Genomic DNA, 17,086 nt, shown 5'->3' on the forward strand with positions numbered 1-17,086 from the left:
GAAATATCTCCTCCCTAACCCCCTTCCCCCCTTAGCAAAGAAATATCTCCAAGTAAGGATGAAACAAATCAAAATCACTGGATAAGCTTCCCTTGGTGTGGCGGTTCATTGTTGTATATGTAAAGGTTGCAAAAGGAAGTTCAATGGAAGAAATTAGGGTAATAGTAATTTGTGAACGATTAGGATGTCACACAATGAAAGATATGGGGACAGATAAAATGGAATAATATAGATCGAGTTTCCTTCCACCCATGATGAATGAGATCCAATTCACCGAGAGGTAGGACTGATTATCGGGAGTGTATTTTGAAACATACTAAAAACCCTAGGAGGGGTTTGTGAGCCCTAAGATGATGAGTGAACCGTTCTCTATGGATGGAGGAAAACTTTGTCCTGTATGGTGGTAGTTTCTAACCATGTAGAAAGAAAGTCATACATTGTGGATTTATATTTTGAAAGAGACACATCAACTAATCAAAGTATTTATTTGGTCTACGTCTCTAAAACATGGAGGATATAGATTTTGAGAACGTGTGGTATCCTTTGACTCATCTTTGATCAGCAAACCTAGAAGAAAGGGGGGAAATTATGAAACGTACGTATAGTAGGTTGGTGAGTTTGTTCCACTGGTTAAAATTAATGATTCTTATATTTCCATCTTAATTAACATCTTATTTAAAGAACTCACCACTTTTCTGGCTTCTATTTTCCAAAGCTGACGAGGTTAACCAATATATTACTAGGAATAAGAGAGAACAGAAGACCCTAACAATTAGATGCATAATTATGTATTATTGAAAGCTATTTACACCTAATGGTTGGTATGATAAGATTAGTTTTCCATAGTTTAACTATGTTAACATACGATGACATAACATGGTACGCATATGGTTGAGATGATCGTGAAATTAGCGAATATGTTAACAATGGAACTAGTCAAATTAATCATCAATGGGGTTATAAGAAAAAATAAGGGTGGAGATAGAAGAGAAATGAGAGAAAATAAGGGGTTTTTTTATTTTACAGGCCAAAGCCTGGCGTCTTAACTTTGGTAAGAAATCATATCTCATCTCTTCTAAAGATAATTTTGGGATTTCAAAAACTCCTTCATTCATTTCCATACTATTGAGGAATCAGTCATTACACAACTACTAGTTTAGTTCTCATTCCCATTACAAATCTTTCTCAGGCTTTCATTACTCATTACTTAAACTACTCCCACTATACCCCCACAACACAATACTGGACATAATTTATCCATAATTAGATAACTAGATGATTGAACAACTATCACATGCAAAATAATGTGGTAACCCACCCCACTATCATATAACCACATCCTCTGATTCACCTACACTTGAATAGGGTCAATACCTTCCAATTTGGAATGTTCTTTCTTTTTTCTTTCTCACTCACCCCTAATCCATCGACTTTGATTGATTGCTCTGAGCATTGACTTAGGCATCGAAGGATCCCCGATAGCCATCTCCAATCCCCCTCTTGTGTTTACTATCTTGATTGCAGGTCCACCCATCTACCGACCAGCATCACCCAACAATTTTCTCCCGCATCACTATGTTTTGACAAAATGCAACAACAAATTGTCTCGAATACAAGAAGCTTTGAAACAACAAAGAAAGAATACGACGGAAAAGATTTAGATTGGCTGGAGAGCAGGCTACGATGGATAGAGGAAACTATTATATTTTCTACAATAATGAGAAATTAAAATTTAGAATTGGAGAAACCAAGTACATGCAAATTAGGACAGTGGGTGTAATTTTAGAAGGTGGAATAACGGATTTTAATGTGTAATTGTAGAAAACATGAGGGACCTGTAACACAATTTACACATTTCAGTTCCCGCTTGATTTTGTTGCTCATATAAAAGACTCGGTTTAAAGTTTAACCTCACTTTTGAATTATCCTTTCGACAGAAAAAAGAGGTTCATTCACTGTCTACTGGCGCTTGTATCAACTCCAAGTCCAAGGAAAGAGGTCTCTGCTGTTGGAATCGAAGCTTTCAAACCCCAGATCCATAGAACAGAGATTGCCTTATGCTGGAGCTGAAGAACGAGCAGCATTGAATTTGAAGACATTAGGTCACAGGGTGGAGATCTCATGCCTGGAGTGTAAACAATTGAAAGATGTGATTAGATAGGAGGTAGAGGAGGAGAACTGGTTTTGCGATTAAGAGATGTACATGGAGGATTTCAAAGGACAAATTCAGGATTCATTTTGGAATCACGTCAACAGGTGCAAGATCTGAGGCGCAGGCTGGACGATTTTAGGGAGCGATTGAATCTCCTCATTATGTCATGGTTTGAATGATTTGATTTATTGCTTTCGTAAAGGAAATTTGATTTTGGTAATAATGCTTCTTAGAATTCTATCTTTTACATGCTCAGGAATGATCAATATCTACCTCCAAACTTTTTTAGAAGGTGATCCCAGGGGAGAGGGACTGTTCATGTGTTTGTTTCCTTTCCTGTGTTTCTGTAAGGTGCTAAGAAGTTCTATCAGGATTCAGTAGGAAAAAAGATTTCAAACAAAAAGATAAGGAATGTTTTTTTTATTAACAAATAGTTCCATTTCTATGGGACCAGTTCACCACAATAGTAAACCCTAGAACCTTATCGCAATTAAGATTTCTCTGATAGTTCTGATATATGATATTTTTGGAGATTCATCATTACCTATTTAATGAAACACAGGGTATGGCTTCATTTCATTGGACTGGTTACCAAAGTTATGTACAGCACAGGCAAAAAAAAGAAACTGTAGGTGATGAGGTTTTTCTTTTTGGATTGATTGTCTTTTCCATCCAATGTACTCTAAAGTCAACCTCGCCAAACCTTATCCCAACTATCTGGGTGGACTTCACAAATTCCACTCTATCAGGTCCATAGTTTGTTGTTGTCATTGCGTCTCTTTTCCTCATTTAAATTGAAAAACCCCTACTTATCCTTTTCAACCCTTGTGGGGAATTTTCAACCTTCATCCACTCATTCTAGTTCTATGGATAACATATCTTATATCTCTGCCTCCTTATGGGCAGTTGAACCAGAACATTGATAGTGGATGCTTTGGGATTGAAACCAACCCTTATGTATGATACAGCTGAGAAAAGTCGGATAACTGGAAAATTTTTTATTTGGTTGACCTTTAATTGAAGTAATTAAGCAATGGAAAAGGAATAGAAAATTAAAAAAACAAAAACCTTCACTGCAACCAAATCCAGAGCTGTTCTCAAAGACCATAGTGGTTTTGAAATTTTGGTAACATCTTTATCATGATATTGAGTAAAAGAAATAGATGGTCCCCAAATTGCTCTTAGTGAGTCATTGGTTTTGCAAACTATGCTCATAACTCTGCTTAATAGAAGGTTGTAGTTCCTTCCAATCTTTGCACGTGATGATGTTATTGTGGCTTATGTTCATATCACACCTGTTTTGGGTTAAATTAATCTTTATCATCAGCAAACAGTGATTTCCAGTGATTTATAGGAGAGGAAGAGGACAAGATTTATTTCAAGGGGTACATAAGAGAAGCAACTAGCATCCTAGGTTTCTATAATGTTTTAGCAACTTTTTTGAGCCAATGCGACTAGATTCTTCGAGTAATTGGGTTAATATTAGATTTTCATGGGTTCTTTGCATAGTACAGTTTCTTCTGTCTTGGTTTCTGCATCTGTTTACAGTTTGTAAAAATGACTACTTGTTTTAATAGTTACATCTCTCTGACAATATAACTCTTTGTTTGAATAACTTATTTACTAGGTTTGGTTCTCCCTTCTTTCAGCTCAAGTCAAGCCTTCAAGAACCTCAGGACAACAACATATTTCTGGATAATTCAGAGATTTCAGCAGAAAGAAAGAAGGCCAAACTTTTTAGTTTTGAAAGAGAACTTGGAAAGAAGCTTGGCATGAAAATGTCAACTAAAAGCATAGATGCAGAAGCAGCTTTAGAATATTTTGCTTTCTCAAGAGCAGGAGAGAAGGAAACTGATACAGAGTAGTAAGAAAGAGAAGTCTGAAAGAGGAAGTATACAAAAAGATGATAAATCAGGTAGAACAGTGTGGAGCAGAGGCCAAGTTCTAGTTTCATCTTGTCTATACCTCCTCAAAATCTGAATAAGACCCAACCTGGAATGTTCCTTTATTCAACTTGTCATGGTAATATGCCTTTTTCTAATTGATATGGCATTTCACCACTTCTTTTCCCCCCATTTAGATCCTAATTGTGAAGATGCATTTCTCAGTTGCCCTTCTCTTTATCTGCTGGTTTATGTCATATACCACAAGCAGGGCTCTGTCCTTGGAGTTACTTCAGGAAACCAATGGTAAGGCTTCAAGAATATGCTCATGCAGTGGCTGGAAGAATGGTAAAATCGAGATGGCCCAGGCTGATGTCAATTCAGGCACAACCCATTCTATAGAATGGACTCAGGTTAGCCCATTTTTTAGAATGGACTCAAAATTAGAAATTCATGTTGTGGACATCTCTTTTTCTATTTTCTTCTTTCCCTCCTCTGCTTGTGTAGACCTACTAATCGTGAAAGTAAAATTGTGTTGTAAGAGTAGTGATGGAAAAATTTGACCTCATTGATCAACTGGGCAGGCTTGGGGCACAGCTAAAGCCCAATCTCTATAGTCCAAGTCCGGCCAACACTATACCCACCAGGCACCAGGGGGTTTGAGTTAACCCAACGAATGTCCAACACAAAATTGGGTTCTCTAGCCCATGAACAGGGGCTTGGGTAGGTTTATGGATTTTAAGCTATAGTTTCATGATTTGATCTCCCTCTACAGGAATGATACCCTCTGGTTTGGTAAAGCATAGACAGAGAGAATATGGCAGTCTTAGTTAGAAGGGAATCTGATTAGAAGCATTTGCAGTGAGGGTGCGTGGAGCAAACATTCATCTACATTAGCTGAATTAAGAAGCATCCTCTTTAAGTTTTTATTACTAAAGATCAACGCACCATAGAGGAATGGAAAGTCTCTTATTCCTATGTGATTAGTCAGAGTCCGAACCCAGTTTGGTTCCTTTCTTTGAAGATCAAAAAAGAGTTAAAACCAGCTTGACAAAGTGGACAATCAAACACAATTGGCCTTAGCCTTATATGCCACCCTTTATTTTTTTGTTTTCACTTCTTGTCTTGCTTTAGTAGCCATGGTTTTGTTTACATTTATATTACCTTATCTCATTCCAACGATAATGGATTTAGATATAAACTGATGTAAAACTCTTCTCTTGTTCTAATATTCTCCTGTTCAGGTTAGGGATCCGGCTCCTCTCCAGGGAGCTTAGCGCCCAGGGAGTGCCCAGGGGGCATCCAAGGGTTTGGCTGTGCCTCACACATCTCGGCACACGCTTAAGGATGTGTGCGGCACAGCCCAACAGCTGGATACCCCCTGGGCGTGTTGGGCTCCCTAGAGAGGAGCTCAATCCTCAAGTTAGGGGTTTCACCTAGCGCCATTATGATCCAATGGTTTGTATCTCATGTTGTATTTTTTATTTTAAGATTCAAAATCACTCACTTTTGTTTTCCTGCTTTTCTTTGTTTCGAATTTGCACTTGTTATGTTGGAGCTAAAAGCAAGCAATGATTAAGGAATCTCCTTTTTTAGTCCCATATTGCTTAGCTTCAAAGAGGTGAACTTGTATATAAAGAGAAGTGATTCTCTGTCCGGGAGTGTGGCCTACACCAGTACTCCCATGTGTCTATCTCTCTCCTCCTCAAAACAAGTGAGCAGGGGTGTCTTTTCAAATTGGGAGAGCGCTAGACTCATGCCCGGATAGAGAACTTTCTCCCATTAGTACTCATGAGTCCTTAAAGGACATAGGGTTCCAAGGGAAGCTCAAGGTTGGGTGAGGATGTGGTCTTACATATATAGTTAGTTTGAATTTCGAATTTCAGTTTTTTTTTAATATGAAAGTTTAAAATTCGAACTTCAAACAAACACACTCTTACTTGTAGAGGCACCTGTAGGTAGGAGTACATGTATGTATAGTCATATCTGTACGTATACATACACACTCACCCGTATGTTTCTACATAAATAGTTGAACGAACAGATCGAAGAAGTCACTTTACTTCTTCAACAGTTTTTGAGACATAACAGAGTGTGTGCTTTGACTGTATTTCGTATTCTATTACCTGTAACAAAGATTGGTCCATACGTAGTTTCTAAACCCAAAGATCGTTCTTCCTCTGTGTTTTGGTTCCTCCTCCAGTATTAGTGTTCAAGGTGTATTGAGTTTAGCTTTCGGATCCCCTTCTATAATCACAATAGGAGTGTTGCCTTAAGTGATTTGTGGATTGTTTCATCTTGGAGGTATAATTGCACGTCAATCCGGACTTCACTATTAAGGGACAAATAAAAACCTTAAAGAGAGTGTCGCATTGATACGACTCAATCCAACATCAATTGGTTTTTGTTTCTACGAAGTGGAACCCGTCTTTTCATTTTCAATATACAACTGATTACAAGTAAGTCTACATTGTTTTGGTTATATATAGAATATAGTCTTATATTGCTGCCCATATTGTTATTCTTACATCTCAAGAACTCATACTATGTAAGGGCGATGCAGGTATAGAATTCTCGAAAGATTAAACTAAAACAGAGACAAGGCAAAGTAAGTGGAGAGGAATTTATTTTAATGGTGTCTCAGTGAATTGCTTGCAATAAGTTAATAGTGGACTTTAACTCTACCGTTCGTTGTCTTGAGCAGCTGGGTCTACAATGAACATCACTCAACTTCCTCACCTTAAATTGAAAGCTCTCAATCCTCATTTCATCATTGCTTGCAATAAGAGTGGAGAGAAGCTAGTCAGCATATCATGCTAAATTGCCACTCTTAACAAGGGGGACCAAGTCTACCATTTTCTATTAAAGGTGACAAATTCTATCCTTAGAATGATAGAAAAGGTGTATAGGTCTATAACTCTCTCTCTCTCTCTAGTTGGTGGGTGGGTCTCACATTGGACTCTCCTTTTCTCTCTCTCCCACCTTTTAATTTTTGTTTTGGACGGTGAGGATTTGGCCGGTTATAGTTATATTATGAGTCTCGTGCCTAGATAGTACCCAAACAATTGGTGGTCAGCATGTGAAAATGGCTGAAACTGCCTTAAGAGACTATGTTTCCACTAACGAAACATGAAGATAGAAGCAGGGGTGGGGTGGTGGGAGAAAGAGACAAGAGGCTAGTGAGCCTTTGATTTATCGCATTTCTTAAAAAAGTATCAATATGGCCCATGGTGGCGGTTATTGTCAGGGAATAAAGCTGGTTCTCCGTCTCTCTCTCTTCTCTCTCCTTAATCTAGTTTATCATTAATTTTACTTAGGACCCTTTAATGCTGACGGTTGTGGAAGGGAATAAAGCATTAAAGCTCACCCATCTCTCGTCCTCCTTGTCTGGTTTATCATTAATTTTAATTAATAAAATAATAAGAATCGATCAACCCTTTTGCCCTTGGATTCTATTTTTATTATCCTACTATGTAGAAAAGGTAAGCACCGCACAGACCAAGATTTACTTAAAAAGAAAAAAAAAATGGAAACACATCATGTATGAGAATTTAGAACCGTTTGTGGATTCCACGTCCCAAAGTGGATCGCTTTACTCCCAACCAATCAAGATGATTTATTCTCATATAACCGCAATTAAGAAAATAAAGGGCAAAAGGTTTTATGAAGAGGCCACCCATATGGCATATATGTATGGGGTACATCAATTTTTTCCACGTGGAAAGATGATGTGATAATTTCAACCATTAGATGATGATTAGAGAATATTTTGAATTAACCACGTGTCAAATTTTTGAAATTCAAATTCAATCATTAAGACACTTCCATGTATTGACATAATCACCTTCAAATATTCCATGCACCATCTTAGTAGTCCAAACTCCAAACACCCTTTTTGGATTTTTCAATTTCCATGGCCAACTCTATCTGCTTAGAATGGTCTTCTCATTAAGACTTGGAATGTCAACAAGTATACAAAAATCCAATATTCCAAGCTTTCATATCTGCTTGCTTTGGCCTGTTACACAATAATATCATAAAAGGCACAGAAGAAAAAAAAAAAGAAAAAGTAGAATCAGATCATAAATTTTAATCACAATATTCTGCACATCTATACTCCTTTTAATTGGAAACAAAGAAATTAACATGAAATTAATGTAATGTAACATACACAATAGGTACATTTAATTAAGCCTTGGGGCTGCAACTTATTAACAAATTCAAAGTAAAAAATTTTTAATTAAAAAAAAAAAGGGACCTATGGTTTTACTTTTACCTGAGTAGCAGAGGAAGTAAGAGAGATGGAAGCCGGAGTTAATGAAGAAGGAATTGATGAAGAAGAAGTTGATGAAGGAGTTGTAGATAAAGCAGAAATCCCCAGATTATAAGCCATGGTGCCATCAGGTTTATAAAGTCCATAATTCCTCTCTGAAGTTGGCCCAGGCTTCATATCTTCATTAAATAAAGCAAACACATAAACCTCAAGCCTCTGTCCAGGTCTCAATGGTGTTCCTTCATTCTTCATCTGCCTTCTCAACAAATTTGTATTATAAGTTGCTGCATTCTGTAAAGTTGCACCATACTCATTTGGGTCTCCTTTAGAAGGCCACCCAGTTTCTGAAACTCTAACTTCCATTCCTCCAAAACCCATTCTTGAAACAGCAAATATCACTGCATCAACCTGTGCATATAACATGTTATCGTAGTTTAACTTTGTGTATGGATCAACCATTCCTGGATTAGGATTGAAGAGAACATAATCTAGAGGGATTCTATTTGGATCATCTTTGTAAGCAAAATATGGGTAAGCATTGATCCAAAAAGGTGCTTTAGTGTTCCATAAGAAGTGCAAGAACTGCGACATGACTCCGGCGAGATCACTCCGGAAGCAACCGGCAGATGGTGGAAAGGAGTTGGCTAAGACTCCTAAGGAACTGGCTGTAGAGACTTGTATGTATGAGTCTAGGCCTAGTTGAACCAGTGCTCCATGGATACTGACCATGGCAGGGACTACATTAGCTATTACAGAAGAATCACTGCTTGTGAAGACCTCATTGCCGACAGAGATGCCGGTGATTCTTGTTGCAGGGAAGTAGGGTTTAATGTGGGTGGTAACCCATTGAAGGGCTTGTTGTGGGTCCATCATATCGTCGAGGATCTCGTTTTCGACGGTGACGATAAGTTCGATACCGGTGTTGGCAAATGCAGTGAGGACTTGGGGATTGGTATCATAGATTCTTGTTTTGGTTATCTCTAGGGAGTTTAAAAGGGCAAGGACATCCTGTGGTGGAAGGAGATTGTTGCCAATTTGGCCATAGTTGACACCTAAAGCTTCAACTCCATGTATCAATCCAAAATCTGTAAAACAAAACAAAACCCATAAATCAAAATAAGTGGTTTCTCCATTAATGCAGACTAGAAAACCAAAATTTCAAGAGAGAGAGAGAGAGTACCCGAGAAGCAGAGAGCATAGAGAAGAAAAATGTGAATCATGGTAGTTCTTGAGAAGGTAGCTGCTGGGGTGGAGAGAGAGAGAGAGAGAGAAATCTGAATAGGTTTGGAGGAGGGAGAGAAATAGGGGGGGAGAGAAGCTGTGACGAATTCCTTTCTTTGCTTGTTTGCAATTTTGTTAAGAGGGGTTTTGAGGTGGGTTTGGGTTTGGCTTGCCTTGGCAGTGTTGCCTTAACACTTACCTCTTAGCTGGTTTTTAAATGACTTCGTTTTCTCATCTTCTCCCAGTCTACGGCTCCTTTTGTCGTCTTAATTTGTTAATTTCTGCTCTTGCTTGGGTCTTTCTCTTTCCATCGACGAAACGTCTACCCCTCTTTAGCCTCCGCCACTTTCTTCCTCCGGATAAAGCTCACTGAAATGACGAAAAAACCCTTCATTACACTTTCTTTTCTTCAAATGAAATACAGACAAAAAGCTCGCTCACAAATGGGTTTTAGAATTGGTGTCATAACAATGTACCTTAAAAAACAATGTATCCCAAGGGGTCAGCTAAGTTTGCAAAAGACCAACTCCTCAAATAAGAGGTCATGAGTTATAACCACTTTGGGGCCTATCCCCATCCCTTAATTCCCTCCTTCCCCCTATATACAAGCTCTTAATCTAAAAAAAAAAAAAAAATGTACCTTAAAAAAAAGAAGAAGGATTTGGATCGTCTCAGCAGCCTGTGATTGTATAGTCATCATGCTGTGTGCAACTCTCAGGTCGTTACCTCAACATAGATGCCCATCCAATGATTGGACATCTCTATCCAAAAAAAAAATGATTAAGCATCGAGCTCCTAAAAAATGCAACCCAAAATTCAATTTTGAAAGGAGTTTGATGTCCAACCATTGGATAGGCATATGTGCTGAGGTGGCGATTTAGGAATTGTGCATAACATGATGGCCACATAACCCTAGGCCGCAAAGGAGCTCGACCACAAAAAAAAATGTCTGAATTGTACGTCTTTGATTTTAATAAACAATTTTATAATATTAAAATGGGGGAGATTTTCATGAGTTCGGCTCACGTCCTTGTACGAGGACGGTTATTGGGACAATGGGACCCCACGTCCACCTACCTAGAATCTAAACGATCCACAAGGGGGCAGTGGATTCTAGGTGGGTGGGCAGTGGGGTCCCAAGGACCATCCTCGTACAAGGACATGAATCACACTCAGTTTCCATGCACGGATCATAAGGTGGAACGGGTTACAAAGTGTCAAATAGAAGGTATGTCATTTTGACCCCTATTATAAGAAGGGGGACAAGATCGTGCACGGAAACTTTTGCCTATCAAGATTCTTAATGGCACAAAAATTCTCAAACCACCACTTTGAGAAGAGTGATGTGGCAAATCTGGTACATGGATTAATTGTCTGACCACGTTTAAAATTTCAGCCTTCAATAAAATACTCCATGCATATAGATTTTTCAAGCTTTGATCCTCACTTGTCAAACTCAATTTGGACTGAAACTTGACATTTGCATGGAAACCCTTAGAGTTTAGTTATGCACAAAATTAAAATCCCATTCGACCTATCACATGGCAAATCTAGGTGCCCATTAAGAAGATTCTTTCGTCCATGTCGATCTATAAGAAAACAGGTCCCCTCTAATAATTAGCTGAGTTGTTAACAACTTGGTTGAGTAGTTAACAATTTCGATCAGACATCAATTATTTTTGCCATGGGGCAAGGTCAAAAAGTGTGGAATAAGAGAGTATTCATTTTTGCACATGATAGATTAAGAGGCTAATCAAAAGCGTCCACGTGTTTCCACATCATCTCTCCCCCACTTGTTGCAAAATTTCAATCCAAATATATTGTCTACTTCCAAATGGTCAAACAAGGACTTCATTTGTTGATAATTTTTTAGTAGAAAAATTAAAATTTTCTTGGATGACGAGTAAAGCTTCAAAGCTTAGGTATTTTAGGGGCATTGATCACATGGGTAATATAGAAATATGCATATCTATTTAGACCCACTATTTTGCAATTTCACTCTTTAGACCATTTTGGCCTTTAGCAGTATCTATTAGGGTGCTTTTGAATATCAATCTTCATCTCCTGACTTAGGAAAGCTTCTTGGTGTGAAATGGTAAAATCCACTCTATAACTCCATTAAAGAGGAAACAATATATACATTGGAAGATCTATACATGGCAGAACTAGCTTTACATGTAAAGATATACCACAGCTTACATGGAAAGATATATTTAACAGCTTTAATTTACATGAAAAGAAATTGAGAATAGACAGCTAACTAATACAGTCACAGCTTAAAACTTGGTTGAGTCAACTTGGATCTTGTAGAGCCTAGCCCAAATTACCCCCTTATTAAGTTTTATCCTTATTTGGGATCAAAGGTTCAATGTAGAGCAAGAAGTTAGGTAGAATCTCCTCCATTTCTGTGGCAATGTGAGAAGCTTTGAGGTATCCAAAAAAATAAACCAATCTAAGAAGAAGAATCAGTGTACTTCAACGATAATTAGTGATGTATAACGATTCACTATTTTCGACATGGTAGTACATGGGCAAGCATCTCATTGTAAAATTTCAAGATAATATGAATGGAGGAAGTAGTTAAATTACAAAAGATGCTATTTTGTATTTTATATTAATCTCCGACATTTTGGTAATTTTGCTAAAACTTTGAATCAGAGTTTGAGCAACTCTCTTTGCTTATTTTGGATTAAAATTTAGTCATTGAGATTTATGTGGGATCCTTTATTACATGGACTAAGCCAAGTGGCAAATAGTGAAGTGTTATACTTCACTAGGCATAATGATGTTATGCTTAGAATGATGATCCATAAAGGAATTAATAGTATGTGACAGGGTGAAACCTATCAATGAAATAAATTAGATGATAATTAGTAATGGAATCCAATGATGTTGACTGGATTTTGATACCAAATGAGATTACTTAACACTTTATAATCTAGATTGGTACTTAAGTAGGAGATGTTTAGTCTCAGATTACTTTTGCTATAGTTATTAAAACCATTAGGCATCAACTTGCCAAAAGGATATGCCAGATTTGATTCTGGATTAATTAATTCCCAGAAAGGCTGGTTAGGAATTCGAATGTGGTAAGTGGTAACACACTAATACATTGGATGTAACTAATGACATACTATTAATCTAGAGATTATAATTTGCATGATCTTTAGTTTCTTTTTAACAGATCAATTAAGGAGGGATTAGTGGGTTCTGCCTATTAGCAGACATTACCTCCCACTTTAAGTCACAGCCAGCCAGCCCACCAGGAACTTCTGCTAGAAAAGCTTAGGTCTGGTGTCAAAAGAAGCCATAGAAGGGATAAGGGGAGTGTCTCATCATATGTAAAGGGTTGGAAACCACAATATAATGGGTCACAGACAATCCTTGAAATCCCAGTAAAAGCCAAAAGCTAACATGGGTAGCTTTCCAAGGATTTAGGATTCACATATTAACCAAAATGTTCAAGACAACTAAGGCCAAGAGGCATTTATATACCATATTGGGAGGGTGGGGGTTGGGAATAGAACAAAAGAGAAACTAAAAAAGCAAATGTTGATTATTAAACATAAGGGATCATATAAATGATCAAATATTTAATAGGAAAAAAACAATTGTAATTTCTAGAGGTGTGTAATCTTCATAAGTGTAAATGACTAATTACCATATCAAGCCTAGTATGAAAATAATTTAGCCATGGGGCTTTAGTGAAATCATCATTTTTTAAGGCAGCCCTAAACTAAGAGTTGACCAGTCACTTGTGATTTTGCTAATTTTAAAGATATTAGTGAGGGGAAAAACAATTAAAATGTAGTAGAGGGTGGGTGTCAGTGCAACAGTATGGTTATTTCATTGTGACCTAGTGGTTGCAGGTTCAAATTGAAAAATAGTCTTTCTGCGAGGGGGTAAAATTACGTACATTATGATTCTCTCCAGACTATGTAGTGACGACAAGAGCCTCATGCACTGGATATACCTCTTTTTTTTTAAAACAATTAGAATGTTTTTTTTTTATAAATGTTTTTTTTTTTTTTTTGGGGTGGGGGGGAAGAGGAGGAGAGAGTTGGGTGACAATGGGGCAATTTGGGCATTAAGGATAAACTGACACTGCTAGAATGCTTTAATTGGATGAAACACTATGCATGGATATGGTGGAATTTCAAAGGTAAACCTACCTAGGAAGTGTTTGGTATAAGAGGAAGGAATAGGCGATTACGTGGTGAAGTGACCCCATAACTCTACAGAGGCCGCACTACCCTTATCTCCACCAAATCCCAAAGTAGCTTTTGTTCATATCCCTTTCCCACACTTTCCTCCGCTGTTTGCTGAAAAGAACATTTCCAAAGCATAAATGTTGATGACTTGATGTTTTAAATAAACCCAAATCTTATATGATCCTATCAGCTCACTCTTTATGAACATGCAATTAAACCATCTACAAAAGTAATAAATAAGATATTACGGGGTTCTAGGGGTCTCCAATTGGCTTGGTACTTTACAAGTGAGTCATCCTACTTGTTTGGTTCAAACCTGGACCAGTTCACAAATATTCAACTGACCATTTGTTTCAATCTCATAATTTTTGAAAGGGTCCTTCTAAGCGTCATTAGATAACATGCATAGTGAAGTATAACGTTTTACTATTTGACATTTGGTAGTACATGGGTTAGTCTATGTGATAGAGGACTCCACATACATCTCAATAGTTAAAGGCATTTGAAACAGTTGAATATTTGTGAAACATGCCAGTAAACAAGGAAACTTGCTCTAACTCCGATTCAAAGTTTTAGTAAAATTATCAAAATGCCATCAAATGGAAATGAATATAAAATATAAAATGACATCTTTCGTAATTTTAGCTACTTCCTTTACTCATTTTAAGTTTAAATTATACAAATGAGATGCTTGTCTGGTTTTCTATCACATGGATTACTCATATACTGTCATGTGACAAATTGTGAAGCCTTTTACTTCACTAGGCCTAGGGACGAGAAAGAAACTCTTTTTGAAATGAGTTCCTTGCATACTTAGCTCTCTAAGCCTTGTCATCGCTATTTAGAAATGGAATATGAAGTTTAAGGTCCAAAAAGTCTCTACATGTTAATCACATTACGTTCTAGTTGTGTAGGATTTATCAAAAATCAATGTAGCATGATGCCCTAAAACACCTTATATTTTTGGGGGATTTTTTTAATTATGCATTTGATGATTTAACCCTATGCTTTACTAAGGGAAAGTGAAGAGAACCTCTAGTACTTACGTACTAAAAATATGGATTTAGTTTTTCTTCATTGTAAGAGAAAAATATCTCTTCATTGATGGTGAATTGATGATATGATTGGTCTATGGAAAGAATGAATATCAATCATCATTAATTTTCGTCCCTATTGTTGAAGGTCTGAAATACCCTTCTCTACTCCAATCAAAGGGTGAGATCCCATGGATGACCATAGGTTAAGAGATTCTCTCTACTTTAGTGTTGGATCGTAACCTAAAGTAGTTAATTATTAGAACTTAATTAATCTGGACATTTAAAGTGGTTAACCTGCAAACTTAAAACCAAAGTGGAATGGTGAGAGTGTGAGACATGCATTGGCACTGTGATCAAATATTCAACTTAAACCGGTTTACTTACTAGAACAAACCAAACGGTCGACATAATTAGTCTCTAATCTTAGTTTGAATTATAATATACTGACAACTAATTCATTTTGCTAAAGCAGTAAAGTCAAGCCAAAACATATTTCATAAATGCATGTTCGAAAGGCACTTCAAAGTTCAGACTCTTTTGTTTTCATAAAAAAAAAAGGTTCAGACTCTTTTAAGTTTTTTTTTTTTGGGATTCACAAGAGACCCTATAATGCTTTACACACTACATGGAACTGTGGGTCTTGAATGGAACCTCAACATTCCAACAATCCTGGAGTGGAAACTATTGCTGTCAGTATAGGCCCAATTTAAGGATGAATCCAGATCCCCTTTCCTGCTGGTAACTATCCCACCCCATCTCACACTCACACCGTCCGTCCATGGATGCCGTGAGATGGGGTGGGGTGGTTACTTGTGGCGAAAGAAACTTAACAAGACCAACATGTCCAAGATCATTCGAGCCATGCATGTTTACATAGTTGGAAAATCAGGTTTTGACTAAGGTGAGTCATCCGAGTCGAGTAGTATTTTAATAGATCTAATCAAGATTTATGTAAACTAGATTAGGGTGAAAAATAACAAGACTCAATCATAAATTGTTTGAATCAAATAAGACTCCATCTTTTTACCCGAGTCACCATAAACTCAATGAGTCTAGTCATTTTTTGAAAATAAATAGTTGATTACTTAACTGTTAAGTAAATAAATCAACAAATGTAATAACTAATAAAAGTGTAATTCGAAAATAATAACTCACTAAAAAAATAATTCCAATTTGAGTATCTTGCCTTCATATCTCTCTCTCTCTCTCTCTCATGTATATATGTAATGACTAATAAAAGCAAAGTATTTTATTGCATTAAAAAAATATGACTCGCCTTAACTAGATTTGGCAAGGCCGAGTCACCAGGTTTCTGAAAGGCGAGTCAAGTTAGAAAACTTGGCTTTCCAACTATGGCATATATGCATGTTATGCTATAAATGATAAAAGAGGGGGGGGGGGGAAAGGAAACTCTTGAAAAAAGAGGACTTTCTAAAAAGCATATTATGGTACACAATTTTACATTTTACCTAGTGGTGGGGTACGATGTCTTGTATTCCATTGCTTACATTTGTGTACTGATTCCGAAGGACTGTTAAGAGGCTATAGGGCCCAAATGACCAGTGGCCTTGAGGTCAATTTTTGTAAGGTTACATGAATATTTTAGTAATATGTACTTATGTAGAGTTTTACTATATATTTGTAGCAAGATGATTTTTCTCTATAATCTGAGAGATGTGTGAGGATAGTGAAGCAAGTCTCATCTCAGCATGTACATAAGCAATTTTGTCAAACCACGTTAATCCTTGTATCCATTGTGTAATTGTTGTTTGTGATTTTCATTCTTTTTGCTTCGTTGTAGGTTTTCGTTTATCTATACTTATTTCATCTTCTTCAAAATATCTCTCTCTCTCTCCATCCAAGAAAAACCTAAAAGAAAAAGAAACCATGCATGTTCCTATTAGCTCGTCAATGCTCTCTTTCCTTTCTTTTTTTGATCCAAGTCTCTTGCCTGGTGATGCAAGGGAAAAGGTTGGATGGATAAGATAACATGTAGAAAGGAAAAGAGAGGCTTTTGCATGTGGGTTGTGTACGTACATGTGTTTGTGTTACTAAAAAGAGGGTGCTTTTGCAAATGAGGTGCATGCTTTGGCTAAAGGCATTTGAAACAGAAGAAGTAGAAGGCGGAAAAGATTGTCAAGTGCATGCATGGATAGTTGCTTACTATATAAGATACAAAGTGTAATTACCTGCTATAAGACATTCTTCTTTCCAGTACTATTTCTCAACTTTAGGAGATTTAATGGGGAGGAGTTCCATCTGTAGGACATTGTGTTAACTCCCTAATTCACCCTTACTTTATAATTCTT

The 17,086-nt window shown here is 37.1% G+C and overlaps 1 protein-coding gene across 2 annotated transcripts; it reads right to left on the reverse strand.

The window, feature by feature from the left end:
- Positions 1 to 7,947: 7,947 nt before the first annotated feature.
- LOC122650051 (glucan endo-1,3-beta-glucosidase 11-like) lies at positions 7,948 to 9,734 on the reverse strand. 2 transcript variants are annotated; one of them, XM_043843348.1, is made up of 3 exons: positions 9,489 to 9,734; positions 8,312 to 9,393; positions 7,948 to 8,053 (listed from the first exon to the last, which is right to left on the reverse strand). In XM_043843348.1, the coding sequence occupies exons 1-3, from the start codon at positions 9,526 to 9,528 to the stop codon at positions 7,967 to 7,969; spliced, it is 1,209 nt and encodes a 402-aa protein (XP_043699283.1). In that variant the 5' UTR covers positions 9,529 to 9,734; the 3' UTR covers positions 7,948 to 7,966. The 2 variants fall into 2 exon arrangements, with proteins under 2 accessions (XP_043699283.1, XP_043699284.1); XM_043843349.1 differs by having other exon boundaries at positions 7,948 to 8,046; positions 8,306 to 9,393.
- Between the last annotated feature and the right edge of the window lie 7,352 nt (positions 9,735 to 17,086).

Source organism: Telopea speciosissima, chromosome 2 (assembly GCF_018873765.1).
Source record: "Telopea speciosissima isolate NSW1024214 ecotype Mountain lineage chromosome 2, Tspe_v1, whole genome shotgun sequence".
In the NCBI taxonomy this organism is placed as follows: domain Eukaryota; kingdom Viridiplantae; phylum Streptophyta; class Magnoliopsida; order Proteales; family Proteaceae; genus Telopea; species Telopea speciosissima.